Here is an 18,966-nt window from a genome sequence, read left to right on the forward strand (position 1 = left end):
AAGCCATTCTTTAGGCTGTTGTTAGTCATTGCATTAGAGGGACAAACATAAAATAATGCGTATCAGCTTTGGCTAAAAGTCTAAAAGAATTTCAGTTTCCCCTTAGAGAAACTGGCTTGAACATGTTCCGTTTGACACATCGCCTTCTCTTTCCCGATCATTCCTGAAAACGACAAGTGCCATGAACCTAAATACCTAATGTGACAGCAAAGTAAATATAAATGGTGAAACGGAATGCCAAAAGGACCACAGCTGTTAAAAGGAACCGATGCCTCTGGGCAACAGTAGAGCAGCTACCCAAGTCCTCCCACTGCTTCTTCAACGCGTGTGGCCTTCGTAATGGTGATGATACAAGCCCGTCTGAACGGGAAAAGAGCCAAATACAATATCCATTTAAAGGATACACTAATCACTAGAGTAAAATTACGTTTTGAAATACGGGTGTTTTTCAAAACCAACCCATATTTTCAAGTCAAATCCAAAACCAACCCTTTTTTTTTTGTCCATACTATTCATCAATAAAATTTTCATACTATCCTTATGTTTTTGAATTATTCACAAAATTGCCATTTTTATTTATTTTTTTTATTAATTTCGAAATTAACAAAAAATCAAATACACCCTAACCATTTCTTCTTATTTACAAAAATGCCATCATCATCAATTTTTCCAACCACCATGAACCACCATTTTTGAGCTCTAAAGCTCTAGAATTCAATTTTCAACCACTTTTTTTCTCATTATAACCCAAAAAACTTCATTTTCTCTCATCTCCTCTACATTTCCATCTAAAAAACTCTCATAACTATCATTTTCATAATCACAAACTTCATATTTTCGAGTTTCTTCATTAGTGAATCGTTAAAGATGCTTCTTTTTGCTCATATTTGGAGTTTGGACGGTTGAAAAGGTTGGAAACAAGCTTTACACATGAAAAATGTAACTATTTACATGGTTTTCGTTCTTTTTCAGATCTGTGTCGCGACGGTAGACTGTTTTGTATGTCTACGCCTCCGTGGAGACTTACGATGCAGTCTATTTGTCAACGCACGGGTTAGTTTTGCAATTGAGCAGACAAATTTTTTTTCTAACGCAGACTTCCCCAGTAGTCTCCGTCTTTACCTTTGACAACAAAAATAAAACTTTCGGTAGACTTACTAAGACGTCTACCTAAAAGAGGTTAGTTTTTCATTTGACCGAACTTTTGACTTTTCAAAATAGACTTCAACGGAAGTCTACAAAATGTAGACTGCCAACAAAGTCTATAAAAGGTCAGTTTTGCATTTGACCAAAACTTTGACTTCGTGGAATAGGTTAGTTTTGTGTTTGACCAAAAAGTTTAAAAAGCAATCAAAAATTTATTAAATTGTAGACTTCATATGCAGTCTTCTTATCTTAAAAAAAAAATGTAGACTGCGTATAAAGTCTACTTTTTTATTTTGGTCAAATGCAAAACCAACCCGTCGGATTTGAGAGTAGACTTCACAAGAAGTCTACACACCCGTAGACGTTCATTTTAATCTACTGATTTGAAGTCAAACTTGGTCAATTGCAAAACTAACCTCTTTCAAAAAAATTCAAACATGTAGACTGCATATGAAGTCTAGTTCTGAAAGTCAAATCTTGGATGAATTCTGGTCAATTGCAAAAAGTAACCTTTTTAAATTGTAGACTGAAATGAAAGTCTACATGTACAAAATTACAACTTTTATTCAACTATAGAAAGCAACCCGTAAAATGGTCAATTGCAAAAACCAACCCAAAGAGTAGACCTATTTGACAGTCTACGTCTGTAAACTGAAAAGAACGTCAACATCTTCAGAGACTAAATATTAAGTCTTCATAGAAAAATCTATAAAAATGTGAATTTGTGTATTATTCATTAAATTTTTTCTAGTTTTTTTGTTTGACAGTGTGTGTTAGTTAATCCTAATGGGTTTGAGTGATTTTGAAAATAATTTTTTTTTTATAATTATGAAGGTATAATTCATTTGATTTGACAATGTTGTTAGCTAATAATTGTAGACGTATTTCTAAGTCTTCGTTTATAGTTTTGCTAGTAAGGCTGAGCTTGTTTCAAAGCTGAAGTCGGTGACTGTGGAATATAATTTTACATTTTCAGCATATAAGACAACAAAAACTCTGTATGTGGCTAAGTGTCGTGTTCAAGGATGTGGTTGAAACTTAGAGCGAGTGTGAAGTATGGGCCAAAGACATTTTGGGTGACAAAATATTCGAAAAAGATGAAGAATCGGAAAGGTTGAAGAATGTTCCTTGTGCATGATGGCTGTACACATGGTAAACTTCTTGAAATGACACAAGAAGATTATGATCTGGACAACAAAATTGAGAAGATGGTGCTAACCTATTCCTTACCAAACATCATTTAAAACAAATGACTCCGAATAGGAATATACTCCTCTTATGCCTGTCACGAATAATCGACAAGTACGGAACTTGATCGAGTTATCTAAGACACACTTTGTACGCCTTTGTGTATCAAGCCTGCGCCAATACACTAAAAAAAATTGGATTGACTATATGTTAAATAATAAGTGTAGACGTTTTTGTAAATCTACAAATGTAGACTGCAGTTGAAGTCTACGTCGTAAATTCTATTAAAAGTGTATTTGTGTATTATTCATCATATTTTTTCATGATTTAATTATTTTACAGTGTATGTTAGTAAATTTTTAATGGTCTTGGATGAATTTCACAATTTAATGTGTTATAATTATACACTTGATACTTATTGCAAATTGTTTTGATTAGTATTATTCTTGAAAATTTTTGGGAAAATTTTGTATAGATTTTCTTCTTCTCACATGTGTGTTAGTTATTATTTTAGCTTATGGTGGTTTTACTTGTTTGGTTGGTTAGATCTTGTGAAAAAATTGATATCTAACAAAAAATTAATAATATCATACAAGTGAAAACAACTAAAAATGAATACAATGTTTATAGATTATGCATTAAAAAATTATTTAAAAATTAATATTTTATTATGAAAGTTATTACAGAGCAATATATTAAAAAGTATTCTTGAGTATGTTTGATTTTTCATAATCTTGATGCTTCAAATAAAGTCTTGGAAAAAGTACCTGCCAAATAAGATAGAGTTATGAGAAAAACATAAGATAAAAAATAAAATCATATTTTAGTAGACTTTTTATTAAGTCTACGTAAAGTTATTGTTTAGTAGACTTTAGTTGAAGTCTACACTAATGGAAAATTTTCATATTTAAAAGTGTGCATTTAGAAAATTTGAAAATACTTTGTTCTGGAAAATATTTCAAAAATGGTTTTTTGTCATCCTTGTAACAAAGCAAAAAGATAATGTATGAATCTATAAATTTAGTTCATTATAAACACAAAATATCTTATAATGAATATATGGAAAGCTTACATTTTTGGGAAGATGATTTGAAAATATTGGAAGAGAATACCTGCAAAATAAAATAAAATTTTAAAAAATAAGATAAAAATTAAAATCATATTTGAGTAAACTTCTAATGAAATTTGCTTAAAATTCAAGGCTAGTAGACTTCATTTGAAGTCTACCAGCCGTAAGTTTTAAGTAGATTTCAAATGAAGTCTACTCTATAAAAAAAAATAGATCTGAAAAATAATACATTAAAAATATGAAATAAGTTTAAATCTAAAAAACTTTTAAAAATATGATTTAATAGACAAAATAGTTATAAATTAAAGACATATTAATATGAATTTTAATATGTAACTTTATTTGAATATAAATACTAGAACACATATTTTAAATCTATAGATGTAAACCTTACATTTCTAGGAGGAGAAGAGAACAACTATGGAAGAAAATACCTGCAAAATAAGATAAAATTATTAAAAAACATAGAAAAAAATTAAAGTCATATTTTTGTAGACTTCCAATGAAGTCTGCTTAAACTTTATGGTTTAGTAAACTTCATATGAAGTCTGCAAGCTTTAGTAAACTTCTTTAGAAGTCTACACTGTCTGATAATTTTCAGATCTGAAAAAATCTATATATTTTGAAATGTGAAAATAATTTTAAATCTGAAAATACTTTACATAATATAATTTATAAGGTAAACTAGTAGCAAATTAATGTAGAGAGCTTGATCTATAAATTTATTTGAATATAAACATGTAAATACATATTTAAAATCTATTAATCTAAAACTTACATTTTTAGAGGAGATGATGAAATCCATGAGTGATAATACCTACCAAAAAAAGATAATATTGTGAGAAATAAACATAAAATACACATTTAAAATCTATAGATCTAAAACTTACATTTTTTAAAGGAGAAGATGAAAACCATGAATCATAATATCTAAAATGACAAGATAATATTGTGAGAAAGACTTGAGAAAATTTTAGAGAGAAAGAAGATAATGAGAGAGATTTAGAAACAATTGAGAGAATTTTAGAGAGAAGAGAGAAAGTTTTAGAGAGAAGGGAGAGAGTTTTAAGAACTTGTGCAGCCACTTTAGAGAGAGATTGAATAAATTTTGTTTATATAGGGAGACAAAAATGTAACTAGGTTAAAATTTACGATACTGTAGACTTCGTTTGAAGTCTACTAAAATTAAAATTTTGGAGTAGATCTTACTATAACATAGTAGACCTTTTTGGAAGTCTACTATAATAATTTAATTATTGTTGTTTATTCTTTATTATTTTAATAATTTTAATATATGATTTATTAAATTTATTTCTTTATTTTTTAATAGTTATAGTATATGATTTCACTTTTTTATTCTTAAGGAACTTAACTTAGTTTAAATATAATGATTTTTTGTAAAACAAATTGAAAAATATAGACTGAAAAAGACGTCTTCAGATAAATAGACTTTATTGTAGGTCTACGAAACCCTAAACCACAAATATCAAACCCTAAATGTTTTGCTTGATAATCAAAAAGTCTCATTTATACAAAATATAAACTACTAAACATTAATATGCAGATTTAAGTTAATAAAACAAAAAAAAAACAAAATCTAAAATCTAACCCTATGAAATCAACTACTAAAAGACATAACATGTTAGAACCTTTTGTTTCTAAACTATGAACATAGTCTAGCACATGATAACCAAATTAGTATATATTCTTCAAAATTGTTCGATTATATGAAATTTTAATTTATTTACTTCATATTTTCCATTATATTGATGATTAATTAAAAATATCACAATAATTATTTTTATACATTTTCAAAATTAAATTAGTAGACCAAATTAGAGTGTAGACTACAAAACAAGTCTATAAAGTAGACTTCGTAGGAAGTCTATATATATGTAGACTTCTTTTATTACGTGTAGACTTCCAAAGGATAGAAACGTAAAATACATTTATGTTTTTTGTTTGGTCATAAGGGTGAAATAGTACTTTTACTACTCCTTTAGGTTGGTTTTGCATTTGACTGAAAGTGGGGTACACTTTTACATTTGACTTGAATATTTGGGTTGGTTTTAGCAAATGTCCCTTGAAATACCGTCACAAATTGGAAATTATATAAACTATTATACTTCTTTATCTTATTCAATTAAAAATTTGGTGATGATTGTTTCTAGTTTATAAAGATATATTAACATTTTTATACTTATCATATCTAAACTTAGATCTTACTAAAATATAAATAATAAAATATTTATAATTATACGAAATTAAATATACTTAAAACTTTGAAGCTATTTATAAATTTTTTTTATAATTATTATTTTAAATTTTTAAACTTAAGTGGAATTTTTTTTATTTTTCAAAGTTATTATTATTCTGGATTATCTATCTTTTAACAAAAAGGAAAATGATTTTTTTTTAAAAAAGAAGGAAAATATGCGTCACGTGGATAGCACATGGAGATCTATTGCCGCGTTTAAAATCCGAAACGCACTGTGTCACTGTTTTAACTACGGTCGGCTTGTCTGTAAGCGTCGCCCTCGATCTCTTCAATTACTACTGCCTTTTTAGGGCCGTCGATTCTCGCCGGGGTTTCACCGAGCCAGCGCCGTCGATTTCATATCCTCCGAACGATGAAGCTCACCGTTAAGACTCTCATGGGTCGTCAGTTTGAAATTAGGGTTCAGTCCTCCGATACGGTTAGTTCTCGTCCCTTTTTCCATGAGAAGTTTCGCGTAGGAGAGTAGAGAAGCGTAGGTTCCTCACATGAATAGCATCAGATCCACAATTTTGTTTGAATCCTTGTTGTAAGAATTTGGTTTGGTAATGAAACTCTTCAAGTTTGTGAATTAAACATATGAATGTGTTTGTTTTTTTTATGTAAGATAATGGCGGTGAAGAAGAATATAGAGGATTCACAAGGGAAGGATAATTACCCATGTGGGCAGCAACTGTTGATTCACAATGGAAAAGTTTTGAAAGATGAAACTACTTTGGTCGAGAACAAAGTTACTGAGGAAGGCTTTCTTGTCGTCATGCTTAGCAAGGTACCTATACTATTTTTAGTGGAAGCTTAGGTCAGTAGATTAAATTCCTAAATAGTGAAATGTTTGAGGAGATACTAAGAGAAGAACTGTAACCCTTGGATGTTCTGGTCGTGCTAGGGACTCAACTTAGATAAGTATGTTGCTAGATGTCTGTTTCGTTCATTATTGTTCTTTTGCAATGATTATATTTATCTCGTCGTGGGCCACTGACATTGTCTTTGCCTTTGGTTATAATGAACTGTAGAGCAGAACTGCAGGTTCATCAACTGGTCAGTCGTCGACTCAGGTAGATTATCTATTTCTCTAATGTTTGCATATCGCTCGTTTGTCTGATAATTGGAAAAACCTTCTTCTATTTCACAGCCTGCTTCCACTTCTACTACTACAACATCTTCGACTAAGGTAACTTTCTTGTATATATTTACTTTTGAAAGTATGCGATGAGATGAGCAGCACGCTCGGTTGTATTAATACAAGTTATTATTGGTTAATCAGCCTGCAGCTCCATCTACAACTCAGTCTACAGCTGTGCCTGCTTCACCTGTTTCTGCTCAAGAACAACCAGCGTAAGTCTTACTACTGAAACAATGAGCTTCTTTGGTGAAGAGTTTTTTCTTCCGCGGGTCTTGGCTACTGCTCGTTTTATTGTTTTTCGAAAACTTCCATGTTTGAATTGAATGTTGCAGGGCACAGACTGACACGCATGGGCAAGCTGCTTCATCATTGGCTAGTGGCAATCTTCTTGAGCCATTGGTGCAACAATTAATGGACATGGGAGGCGGAAGCTGGGACAAAGAAACTGTTACTCGTGCACTTCGTGCTGCTCATAACAACCCTGAGAGAGCAGTGGATTATCTGTACTCTGTACGTACTCTCTCTCTGTGGCATCATTATTCCTTTAGGCTTTAAAGGATGAAATTATTGACATTTTAATTATATTGTAGGGGATTCCTGAAACTGCTGAAGTCGCTGTGGCAGGGTCTGGTGCAGCCCCCGTCCCACCTGCATCTGGAGGTCCTAACTCATCTCCTTTGGATTTATTCCCTCAGGTATTTTAGTATTATTTGTGTATCCAGAACAGTTGATAGGTATATTGCGTTACCTTCTCACTCTATGGTTTAATTATCCCAGGGAACAGTTGCAGCTGCTGGCACTGGTGATCTTGGGACGCTTGAATTTCTTAGAAACAATGATCAGGTTGCTATTTCAACTTCCTCTTTTTCTTGATCTCTCCTCTTTGCGAAGTTATTTTCTTTTTAACCATATGGCTCTAACTTCATCAGCCATGATTTCGAGTGAATGATTATGTATATGGTTAGAAACACGTTTCTTCAACTTAAGCTGAAATGTATTTTCTTTTATAGTCAATATAACAAGGGATGATAAGCTAAATGTGTGAACATGGTTTGACTTTTTGTTCTAACTTTGGCGAATTTCATCGAACATACTCATTGTCGTGTATTTGTTATTGTATCAGTTCCAGCAATTACGCACCATGGTCCATTCCAACCCTCAAATCCTCCAGGTACTACCGGCATAATTTTCGTTATTCTGGTCCGTTAATCTGTTAAACTTGTCACCGATTCTAAGCTTCTTGTTTTGATTACTGCTGCTTTGGTTACCAGCCAATGCTTCAGGAACTTGGAAAGCAAAATCCTCAACTTCTAAGGCTAATCCAAGAGAACCAGGCAGAGTTTCTTCAGTTAGTAAACGAGCCTTATGAGGGATCTGACGGGTAAGTTCTCCAATCTGTTTACTGCAGTTTAAGGTTTCTGTCTGATGTAATAATATGCCTGATTCACAAAACTTGAAACAAAACTCATCAGGGATGCGGACATTTTCGATCAACCCGAGCAAGAAACACCACATTCCATTAACGTCACCCAAGCAGAACAAGAAGCGATTCAACGGGTAAAACACCATTAATTATGCAACACTCTATTTCACAATGCAGCCCTTTTTGACTACATTGTTTTTGTCCTCTATAACAGCTAGAGGCAATGGGATTTGATAGAGACTTAGTAATAGAAGCCTTTCTTGCATGTGACCGTAATGAGGAATTGGCAGCTAACTATCTATTGGAGAACTCGGGAGATTTCGCAGACTGAGGTTCCAAACCACTCTCTTTGAAAAGTTTGTCCCTTTTCATCTAAATCTTGGCTTTATTTAACTGACATCATCTTATCAAAATTATTATAGTGTGGTGGGACTTTCTCTTTCTTACTTCAGTTTTTTTTTTGCTTGCTGGAAATGTCTTTACTCCATTTGAGTTTTTCTTACAATTCGTGTGGTTGTTGCGTTTGTGATAGATTCTCGAGGGGATAAACATAAAAAAGTGTAACAGATATTTCATCATATCCAAACTTTTTCAATGTTGTGATTTATTGGCAATTCACAGGTTTTTCGGTGTTTGAAAGGTGAAATCAATTAAGACACAACTAGTCTAGAAAAAACCTGTTTAGTTTGGTACAAACTGTTAACTCATTCATTTTATATTGTTGATAACTCTATTTAAATCTAGTTATAACCCTAAACCGGATTTTATTATTTCTGAAATCTATCATTAAAATTATTGTAATTTTTCTTAGCCATTCGTGGTTAAATATTTGATGAAACATAGATGGTCAGTTTTGTAAGGATAATATTTAGATATATCTGATTTTATTTTACAAGAAATTTTCTTAAAAAAGAAAGCAGAAAGAGACCTAAAATGGCGGGATTCCAAATTTAACAGATATTCACAGCCAAAAAAGCTATTGAGCGGCGATCCGATTCTGACTCTCTCTCTCGTTTTCGTTTCAATCATCTTTCTCAAGAAAGTTTTGATAGAAAGAGCAACCAAAAAAGCAGAAAAGAGGGTTCATCATCATCATCAATACATCAATATCTTCATAAACACGGTATCTATCTCTTTCCTTTTCCCTCGCAATTTCTGATTATTTTTTATATGGTTATCGTGATTTTTCCGGTAACGATTAACTCTAACCCCGCGAATTATAATCACGACGATATTACGTATCCGAATCTTATTTTTGTTTCCTTGGTTAAATAGATTAATTTACGCCCAAGCAACTTTGCCAGCTAGGTTTGAGTTACCGCCCTAGAGATCACAATGGAGAAGAAGAAGTATCCGATAGGGCCAGAGCATTACACCATCTACGAGGTGATCGGACAAGGTGTCAGTGCTTTAGTGCACCGTGCCTTGTGCATCCCTTTCGATGAGGTCGTTGCTATTAAGATCCTCGATTTCGAACGAGATAACTGCGATCTGGTTGGTGATTCTTTCTCATTTGTTATATGTTTTTTTTTTACATTAGCTAAGCTAATTAAATGTTTTTATTTTTTTGGTTGGTAGAATAATATTTCTCGTGAAGCGCAGACGATGATGCTTGTTGATCATCTCAATTTGTTGAAATCGCATTGCTCTTTTGTTAGTGATCACAATCTGTGGGTCGTCATGCCTTACATGTCTGGTGGTTCTTGTCTTCATATATTGAAAGCTGCTTACCCTGATGGCTTTGAGGAAGTTATTATAGCTACGATACTGCGTGAGGCCTTGAAGGGGTTGGACTATCTTCATCAGCATGGACACATTCATCGTGATGTCAAAGTCAGTAACTTTTTCTATTCTTGATAAAGGAAATGTATTGGCTTCTTATTTGATTATTGTTTTGTTTCAGGCGGGGAATATTTTGCTTGGTGCTCGTGGTGCGATCAAGCTGGGAGACTTTGGTGTATCTGCGTGTCTCTTTGATTCGGGTGATAGGCAACGTACGAGGAACACATTTGTTGGAACACCTTGCTGGTATGTGCTAGGTGGTGGTTAACATTGTCCCCAACAGATTGAATTTTACTTCTCATGTGCATGACCTACTGTTTCTTGCGTTAACAGGATGGCACCTGAAGTCATGGAGCAGTTACATGGTTATGACTTCAAGTAAGTTTAATTTAACCTCGAATTATTATTCTATTTGCTTATCTTTAGTAGAGGAGAATATAAAATTCTTATTTGAAACATCTACTTCAGGGCGGATATTTGGTCGTTTGGTATAACTGGGCTAGAGCTTGCACATGGCCACGCTCCTTTCTCTAAATATCCACCAATGAAGGTTCGTAGCCTCTGTGAGATCTTGATTTCACCTCCATAATCTTTATAGCTTGATTCTAAAACAAATATGGTTTCAGGTTCTGCTTATGACCTTGCAAAATGCACCACCAGGGCTGGATTATGAGAGAGATAGGAAGTTTTCAAGGGTATACTCTTGGTGTCAATCAATACTATACATTCTCCTTTGATTTGTTGGCTCATTTATCATCTCAATTTTTGCCTCTTTTCCTCAGTCTTTCAAGCAGATGATTGCAAGTTGTCTAGTCAAAGACCCTTCCAAACGCCCATCTGCCAAAAAATTGTTAAAACATTCCTTTTTCAAGCAAGCGAGGTCAAGCGATTACATTGCACGGAAACTTCTGGATGGGTTACCTGATCTTGTTAACCGTGTTCAAGCAATAAAGGTTAGATATGTAGAACTAAGTAGTTATTCCATATCTGTACAGTTCTATCAATCAGCATCTTGTGATGACAATCGATGGGGAAATGCTTTTATGTATGCAGAAAAAGGAAGAAGATATGCTTGCACAAGAGAAAATGGCAGATGGAGAGAAGGAGGAACTCTCCCAGGTTTGTGTTTCCATTCCAAAATTTTTGGCTCTCTTTATTCATGTTTGAATCTTGAACTGTTAGTTTACAGCTCAAATTGCTATGCAGAGTATTTAGCCTTTAACCTCTTGTCGTAGTAACATGCAGAATGAATACAAGAGAGGTATTAGTGGGTGGAATTTCAATCTAGATGACATGAAGGCCCAAGCTTCACTGGTATAAACTTGGTCTCCTCTAGCCCATAAAAAGTAATTCACTGTGATTCGTATTATAACTTTCTTATCTCCACCAGATCCAGGACATAGATTGTGGCTTGTCTGAGAGCAGTTTATCTGAAAGCACAACTTCGTTGCAGGCTCTAGATTCACAGGATATGCAATTAGAGACTCAGGTGTCCCCTCTTGTAGAGATTTTCCTCAGCTAGATGTTCTGGAAATGTTTTTCATCATTGTTAGTTATATACTCAAGGTTTAAGAGTTCTTTATTACTTAATCTCTGCAGGAAGATACTTGTCAACTTCCTAATAAGTATCTCCAGCCACTTATTCACCGAACTCTAAGTATCGCAAGGTTTATCTCCAAATTTTAGCTCTGAAGTTCTCTATTTGGAGTTTTCATTTTGTTATCTACTTTTCTGGAACAAGTAGAGGTGAATAAACTGAACAAATAAATTTTGGTTGGGCAGGGATAAATCTGATGATGATATAAGTGTTGCCAGCCCCAGTTATGATAACTATGTATATTCCTCTCCCCGGCATGAGGATCTATCTCTAAATAATGTTGCAAGTGCGCATGCAATCAATGGGAAATCAACGGATTCCACATCTATCGCAACCAATCAACCAACAGAGATTCCAGCAGGAAGCTGTGTCAGTAAGGGAGAGAGGTTAGTCCTTTTAACATGTACTGTTATTGTGAAAGCTTGTTAAGATACTAGTCTTACTGTTTAACCGTTATATGTTTACTGACTATATATGTAATCTGTATTTTAATATGTTAAATTACCAGTGATAAAACCCAAGATCAGCTTCAAAATGGGTCAACCTGCAATGGGGTACATCCTACAGTGGGAGGAGATGAAGTACCAACGGAGCTGGCTGTTAAACCACCCAGAACTTGTATACATTTATATATAATCTACACATCCATGTGGATTAATGCTTTTTCTAACTAATTAAATGGTGTATTTGTGTCAGTGAGCCTAGATGAGTCTGAAGACAAATCAAAGCCACCAGTTGTGCAGCAAAGAGGCCGTTTTAAAGTAACTTCTGAAAATCTTGATATTGACAAGGTAACCTCTTCTTGTTTGTTTAACTCAATTTTCAAGGGTTTTTATTTGTATTCATATTAACTTTCTCTTTATCAGGTGGTTCCATCTCCAATATTGCAAAAGAGTCACAGCATGCAGGTTTGTAGTAGTTCCGAGGTCAGCTTGATCAGCTGCAGACACAAACTATCAAATATCTATTACCACAACTATTTATCCAAAAGAGAAATACAAACCAAAACATTGCTGTGGTTATGCAGGTGCTCGGACATCATTCTGCTGCTTCTCTACCTCCCACTGTTTCAGGAGCTGATGTCGCTTTACCAAACCTAACCAGCTCATACGTTTACCCGCTGGTATATCCAGTTCTGCAGACCAATATACTGGAAAGGGTATGTATGCCTTATGCTTTCAATATACCTAGTAAAGATGAAACACTTCATTGCATAATTTACATCGTCCCAAAAAAAAACAGGATAACATTTTGCATATGATGAAAGTACTCACCAACAGAGAGATGACAGGTTAATTTCTGTCTCCATTCACCCTTCTGATTGCATTTTTCTTGCCAGAGTTTTTGAATATCTTTTATTTCTCTCATGTAGAGGGACGTTCAGCTGAACCAGGAAGCGTACAACAACCTAATGTAGCTCCTACTGAAAAATCAATGGTATGTAACCGTATTTGCAAACAGTAGAATTTATTGAATCATATGAATTGGAACTCAGCAGAATTGTTCTTGGATTGAATCACAGCTTGAAGCAGCACACGAAAGAGAGAAAGAGTTGCTCCATGACATAACGGACCTGCAATGGAGGTAAGTAACTTCGACAATCTCCTCCTTGTGAAATACATCTCTCTCAGGTTGTATTATCTATAGTCCAAACATTCTTTCTTGTGTGTGTGTCGATAGGCTCATCTGTGCAGAAGAAGAGCTTCAGAAATACAAAACCGAACACGCCCATGTAAGCTTGAGTGTAGCTAAATACAATCATCCTGTCTACAATCTTTTCAATTTCAAATATGTGGTGAGTCTATGACCACGAAAACTCATGCCTCCTTTGTTCAAATTTTCTCACAGGTTTGATTTTCAAGAAACCTGAGGAGATGTGTGCTATCTAAGTATAAGAAGTTTGGATTCATCCTCAGCACTAAGTATGTCAATAAAGATATAAGAGATCTAATGAAGGAAGGATTTGCTTTCAGATGTTTTGTAATTTGATTCATAAGTACATCATCCTTGTCCCTAACATCACTTCTGTGTTATATATTTGACCTGTTAGGGTTAAGTAATATGTACCATGGTAGCTATTTGATAACCATGGCTACATAATGATATGTGTAATATTGATACAAGAAGGGTTATTATTATTCTTTAAAACTTTTACAAGAAGGCTATTGAGAAGCATCTTCATAAGATGATGATATGTGGAATTATGTATTGTAGTATACTAGTATATATGTATGTGTATGTTTGGATGCGTGTAAATGAACGCATCTCTGGGACAACTAAGACTTGTCCTCATGTCCCAGAATCCATGAATCCTATATTCAGTCATAATTGCCTCAAATGTGATACATAAACTGAAATATTATACTCACCAGAATACCAAGTCAATTGAATATTAATACTATGTTTTATCATGTTTTAAAATCAGAAAACCAAATTTTAAAGGTTCAAACAGAAAGCAAGCTATAGTACAGATTAACACCTTTAATGCATCAATCAAAGTAGATACTTAATTTTTTGGCAAAAACTCAATTTTCTAAAGTTGGCTGGCTTCGGAATCTAGGTTTAATCTAGGCAGAAATGAACATTGTGACGGATTAAGTAGTTGATACTAAACTAATTACTTAATCTTGGAAGAAAAAAAGTTTAGAATTTTAGAAAACAAAACAAATTTGATTCTAAAATTAAAACTAAATTAAAATTTGAAAACTATACACAATTTAGTTAATTTTATTTCTAAAAATAACAGTAGAACTAAAATTTTATTTTTTTAATTTTAGACATTTAAAAAAATTGTTTGAAACTTATTACTATTTTCAATTAAAATAAACATAATTTAGGTATTAAATGAAAATAATTTTAAAATTTTGTGTATTAAAATAAATAAAATAATTACTTAATTTATTAAGTTAGATCATAAAAGAGTTTGAGTATTAAAAATCTTAACAAAATTTAATTAAAATTTTAATTTGAATATTTTTATGGAATTTAGGTGAACCGTCATTAGAAATTCTAAATTATCTATAGAGCCGCTGGGCCCAATAATCTTTATTGTGTTTAAGAACTCGTAGGCCCATTAAAGCCCAAAACAAAAACCCACCTGAAAAGTCAGTGGGGACGCGGATTCCCCCATAAAACGTAAAACGCGAACACACAAGAAAGTCTATCCCCACGAGTTTCATTAACTGAACAAACAAAGAACACGAAGAAGAGCAAACTCATTAGCGAGCTGCAACTAACATTTATAGAAACCCTAGAATTTCCAATTTCGGGTGGGGAGAGGCGTGACGATGTCGGAGCTGCAGATTTCGCCGGCGATTCACGATCCGCAGGGGCAAGAGAAGCAGCAGCAAGCCGCGGGAGTGGGGATTTTGCTTCAGATCATGATGCTTGTCCTCTCTTTCGTACTTGGCCATGTCCTTCGCCGTCATAAGTTCTATTATCTCCCCGAAGCTAGTGCTTCCCTTCTCATCGGTTTGTTTCTTCGGTCTCTTCCTCCTCCTCACTCATTTGCATTGCGATCGAAGGTTTTTGATTGATTCCTTGTTGGAAATTAGGGTTGATCGTTGGTGGTTTAGCGAATGTCTCGAACACGGAGACTAGCATAAGGTTCGTTGAACTTCTTTTTAATTTATTTTTTTAATAATTACCATTTTTTTAATTGCTGTTTTCTATCATCTCTCAACTAACCTAAATCAACTTCCTTTTTGTTCAGGACATGGTTCAATTTCCACGATGAGTTCTTCTTTCTGTTTCTGCTGCCACCAATCATATTATATCCTTTATTCGAGTTTGTATTTGCGTATTAACGTCTCTATGTGACATTATTTGTTTTCATGATTCTCAATTTTGCAACAAAATGTGTTCTTTTCCTTGACGTACTTGTTTCCACCCAGTCTGGATTCAGTCTACAACCCGTAAGTGCAGAGAGCTCTTATCTCTTTATTGTTTCATCTTCATAGGTCGCTTCCTTGATGATGCTTACTTTGTTGCTTGGGTTTATGCAGAAACCTTTCTTTTCAAACTTCGGAGCCATTGTTACCTTTTCTGTACTTGGAACTTTTGTGGCGTCCATGGTTACTGGCGTGCTAGTGTATGTATCTCCGCCCTGTGAATGGCTTCTGTTTGTTGACTTGGGAAGGTTCTATTTTTGTTGTTTATAAGTTTTTTTTTTTTTGCTATTGAAGGTACCTTGGCGGTGTGATGTTTCTAATGTACAAACTTCCATTCGTTGAGTGTCTCATGTTTGGCTCCCTTATCTCAGCCACGGATCCTGTCACAGTCCTGTCTATATTTCAGGTACTTCCTTTTGCTGATTTTCTGAGAGATTCTCTATTTTCGAAACAGGAGATGTCTACCACTTCTTACTACTGTATTGTTTTGCAGGAACTTGGATCGGATGTGAATTTGTATGCTCTGGTCTTTGGAGAATCGGTTTTGAATGATGCTGTTAGTAGTGTTTGAGTACTGATTTCTGATTCCTTAGATTAGAATGAAAAAATATCATTTTACTTATTAGGTTTTTCTCTTTTTGTATGTTGCTTTTGGAAGATGGCCATATCTCTGTACAGGTATGTAAGCTATTTCAAAATATACTGTGAAAGACGATATGGTAAGATATTCTAACCAGGCTTTAAAATGGGGTGCAGGACAATGTCCTTGGTAAGAAGTCAATCAGCTGGTCAGAATTTCTTTATGGTGATAGTCAGGTTTCTCGAAACCTTTGTCGGTTCAATGTCTGCAGGTTTGCTTCTGTCATATGCCTTCCTTTCTCTATATTTCTATGCTAACATGCATGCTAAATATCTTGAAGTTATTGACAAGTTTGAGCAACCTAAGGAAATTAACATATGAATACCAAACTAAATTTGATCTTTCAAGCATCTCAACTTTTCCAGTGTCATTATATTTTCCTATATGTGTGCTTTGTGGGTTATTAAAGAGACAAATGTGTGCTTCTGCAGGGGTTGGAGTTGGATTTATATCTGCTCTCATATCCTTTTTCGGTTTTAGTTTCTTATGAAATATTTTTGTTTGACTTCATACATAAACGAGTTGTTAGCCTTAATGCAAAGCACCTCTTCAAGTATGCAGGGCTAGATGTTGACAAGTGAGTGACCATAGTTCTATCTCTGAAAGTTTTCTAATGGTCCGCATTTAAATATTGTATTCTGATTTTCTCACTCCTTCTTTCAGTCTGCAGAACTTGGAGTGCTGCCTCTTTGTGCTTTTTCCATATTTCTCGTAAGTAATTTCTCTCTTATATAAAATGCTTTGTTGTTTTCTTTAGTTCAAGCTCTTAGAGATTGTACGGTTGTTAACTTTGTTTTCCTTGTGCTAGATACATGCTTGCTGAAGGTCTCAGTCTATCTGGCATCGTATCGATTCTATTTACTGGGATTGTGAGTTGTCATTATATTTCTATGAGTCTTGTGCGATATGATTCTCATCCCAAAGTAAAGCAGTATAATGGAAACTGCTTGTGCTTTTCAGGTCATGAAGCATTACACCTACTCAAACTTGTCTACAAATTCTCAGCGATTTGTGTCTTCATTTTTTCATCTGATATCTTCCCTGGCAGAGACATTTGTGTATGCATTTGATTCGTACACTCTCAAGCATTTTGATGGTTGATTTCTGTCAATGGTCTGACGTTGCGTTTCCAAATGATCAAATCTGCAGGTTCATCTACATGGGTTTTGATATTGCCATGGAAAACCACAGTTGGTCACACGTGGGATTCATCCTTTTCTCCATTGTATCCTTTTTACGCAAGTTATATTGGTTTGAAATTCAATTTGTATAAACTGCTGATGTTCCTTAACTTTTATTTTATCTATCCTGACGAATCTTAGCTGTTCATCGTAATTGCAAGGTACGCTTTTTTGTTTCATTTCAGGATCTTTTCAAATAACGTCTGTGTGTATAAGTACATGCATTCATTTCCAAATTGCAGATTTTGTGTTCTATTTCGTGTCTGACAGTGTTACTGTTGGCGTGTATGTCTTACTCAGGGCAGCGAATGTGTTTGGTTGTGGATATTTGGTCAACCTTGTACGACCTGCACATAGGAAAATACCTATGACGCATCAAAAAGCACTTTGGTACAGTGGTAAGACACAGCTCTTTGTTTCCTTATGTACATATTGTTTTTCATTACCTCAAGAAAAAGTAAATAAGACATGTGGGTTTCATAGGACTTCGAGGTGCTATGGCCTTTGCTCTTGCTCTGCAATCTGTTCATGATCTCCCAGAAGGACATGGTCAAACTATCTTTACAGCAACTACAGCAATTGTTGTTCTAACGGTAAGCCATCCTTCTTTAAAAACTAAAAATTTGCTTAAAACTGAGCTCCCCGACCAGAGGCTTTCTATTGCGTGATAGCTGAGCCAAATTATATTGCATTTTATGTGATCATTGATGCTACTGAAACGGATTTCAGGTGTTGCTTATTGGAGGATCCACTGGTACAATGCTTGAAGCCCTAGAGGTTGTAGGTGATGGCCATGATGCAACCCTTGGTGATGTAAGTCGAGTGAAAATAGTATATATATAGTTATACATAGGCGTAGTGTCCCAAAAACCTCTTATTTATCTCCTCAATGTAAAGTTAATCTTGGTCTCTCAATGCAGAAAACACAACATGGTTAATACCCTGATCTTTTATGTTCTTTTGTCAGGGCTTTGAGGTGGTGAACGATCGGTATATGAATAGGTTCGATGATGAAGATTCACCATCAGGAAGTGGATTCAGGACAAAACTAAGAGAGTTCCACAAGAGGTAAATTACTGATTAACCGCTTTCAAGTTTGTATTAAAACACATGAAACAAAAAAAACAAACATTCGTGTTGTTTTGTTATGTGTTTATGCAGCGCTGCGTCATTTACAGAACTAGACAAGAACTACCTAACACCGTTCTTCACAAGTAATAACGGAGACTATGATGATGATGATGATGACAATGAGCATCACCATGGTAACAACAATTTAATAATACTCAACCACTATTTCAAGCTTTTGTTATTTCTATACACCCATTAAAACTTGAAACGGTTTGTCTTCTTTTTTTTTTTGTGCAGAAGAAACAACTCCTTTTACTAGAAGAGTGGATTTTTATAACCGGGGATAAAATTTTATGAGACAGAGAAACCGAGTTGGTTCACATCGACAGTGAGATATCATAGTGAAGCAGCGGTTGATGTACATAAAAAACAAACTGGATCGTGTCGACAGTAATAGTAGTAGTCAGATTACTCTGAACTGTGTTCCTGTCCTGAACCTTAGTGGATTATTGTTTTGGCTAACTACATTCACAAAGAAAAAAACCTTAATGGCCATGGCTGAGATTGTACTTGTCAATATC

At 34.3% G+C, this 18,966-nt stretch overlaps 3 protein-coding genes and 1 pseudogene across 4 annotated transcripts; 3 read left to right on the forward strand and 1 right to left on the reverse strand.

Moving 5' to 3' along the window:
* Positions 1-77: 77 nt before the first annotated feature.
* Positions 78-5,610, reverse strand: LOC125576168 (annotated as a pseudogene).
* Positions 5,611-5,870: 260 nt separating this feature from the next.
* LOC106353396 (ubiquitin receptor RAD23b) lies at positions 5,871-8,831 on the forward strand. The gene is made up of 12 exons (XM_013793151.3): positions 5,871-6,099; positions 6,286-6,447; positions 6,692-6,733; positions 6,811-6,849; positions 6,943-7,013; positions 7,134-7,311; positions 7,392-7,496; positions 7,579-7,644; positions 7,925-7,972; positions 8,073-8,182; positions 8,274-8,358; positions 8,439-8,831. Exons 1-12 carry the CDS (start codon positions 6,034-6,036, stop codon positions 8,553-8,555), a joined length of 1,089 nt encoding a protein of 362 aa, XP_013648605.2. The 5' UTR covers positions 5,871-6,033; the 3' UTR covers positions 8,556-8,831.
* A 204-nt stretch (positions 8,832-9,035) lies between these two features.
* Positions 9,036-13,763, forward strand: LOC106353395 (STE20/SPS1-related proline-alanine-rich protein kinase). Of its 2 annotated transcripts, none has more exons than XM_022688969.2 (22): positions 9,036-9,347; positions 9,500-9,718; positions 9,803-10,057; positions 10,128-10,252; positions 10,340-10,384; positions 10,475-10,556; positions 10,633-10,701; positions 10,789-10,959; positions 11,060-11,125; positions 11,252-11,320; positions 11,397-11,495; positions 11,606-11,673; positions 11,789-11,989; positions 12,112-12,221; positions 12,300-12,394; positions 12,470-12,529; positions 12,631-12,762; positions 12,846-12,894; positions 12,976-13,040; positions 13,126-13,187; positions 13,284-13,335; positions 13,452-13,763. In XM_022688969.2, exons 2-22 carry the CDS (start codon positions 9,560-9,562, stop codon positions 13,455-13,457), a joined length of 2,040 nt encoding a protein of 679 aa, XP_022544690.2. In that variant the 5' UTR covers positions 9,036-9,347; positions 9,500-9,559; the 3' UTR covers positions 13,458-13,763. The 2 variants fall into 2 exon arrangements, with proteins under 2 accessions (XP_022544690.2, XP_013648603.2); XM_013793149.3 differs by having other exon boundaries at positions 12,470-12,511.
* Positions 13,764-14,746: 983 nt separating this feature from the next.
* On the forward strand, positions 14,747-18,962 carry LOC106353397 (sodium/hydrogen exchanger 6-like). The gene is made up of 22 exons (XM_013793153.3): positions 14,747-15,074; positions 15,158-15,209; positions 15,316-15,375; positions 15,493-15,517; positions 15,608-15,693; positions 15,788-15,899; positions 15,987-16,049; positions 16,152-16,171; positions 16,250-16,344; positions 16,565-16,593; positions 16,679-16,710; positions 16,797-16,844; positions 16,942-17,002; positions 17,094-17,191; positions 17,283-17,358; positions 17,456-17,475; positions 17,615-17,712; positions 17,798-17,907; positions 18,044-18,127; positions 18,282-18,382; positions 18,476-18,579; positions 18,683-18,962. Exons 1-22 carry the CDS (start codon positions 14,891-14,893, stop codon positions 18,730-18,732), a joined length of 1,608 nt encoding a protein of 535 aa, XP_013648607.2. The 5' UTR covers positions 14,747-14,890; the 3' UTR covers positions 18,733-18,962.
* Positions 18,963-18,966: the final 4 nt, after the last annotated feature.

The sequence above is a fragment of the Brassica napus genome, chromosome A7 (assembly GCF_020379485.1).
Source record: "Brassica napus cultivar Da-Ae chromosome A7, Da-Ae, whole genome shotgun sequence".
NCBI lineage: Eukaryota > Viridiplantae > Streptophyta > Magnoliopsida > Brassicales > Brassicaceae > Brassica > Brassica napus.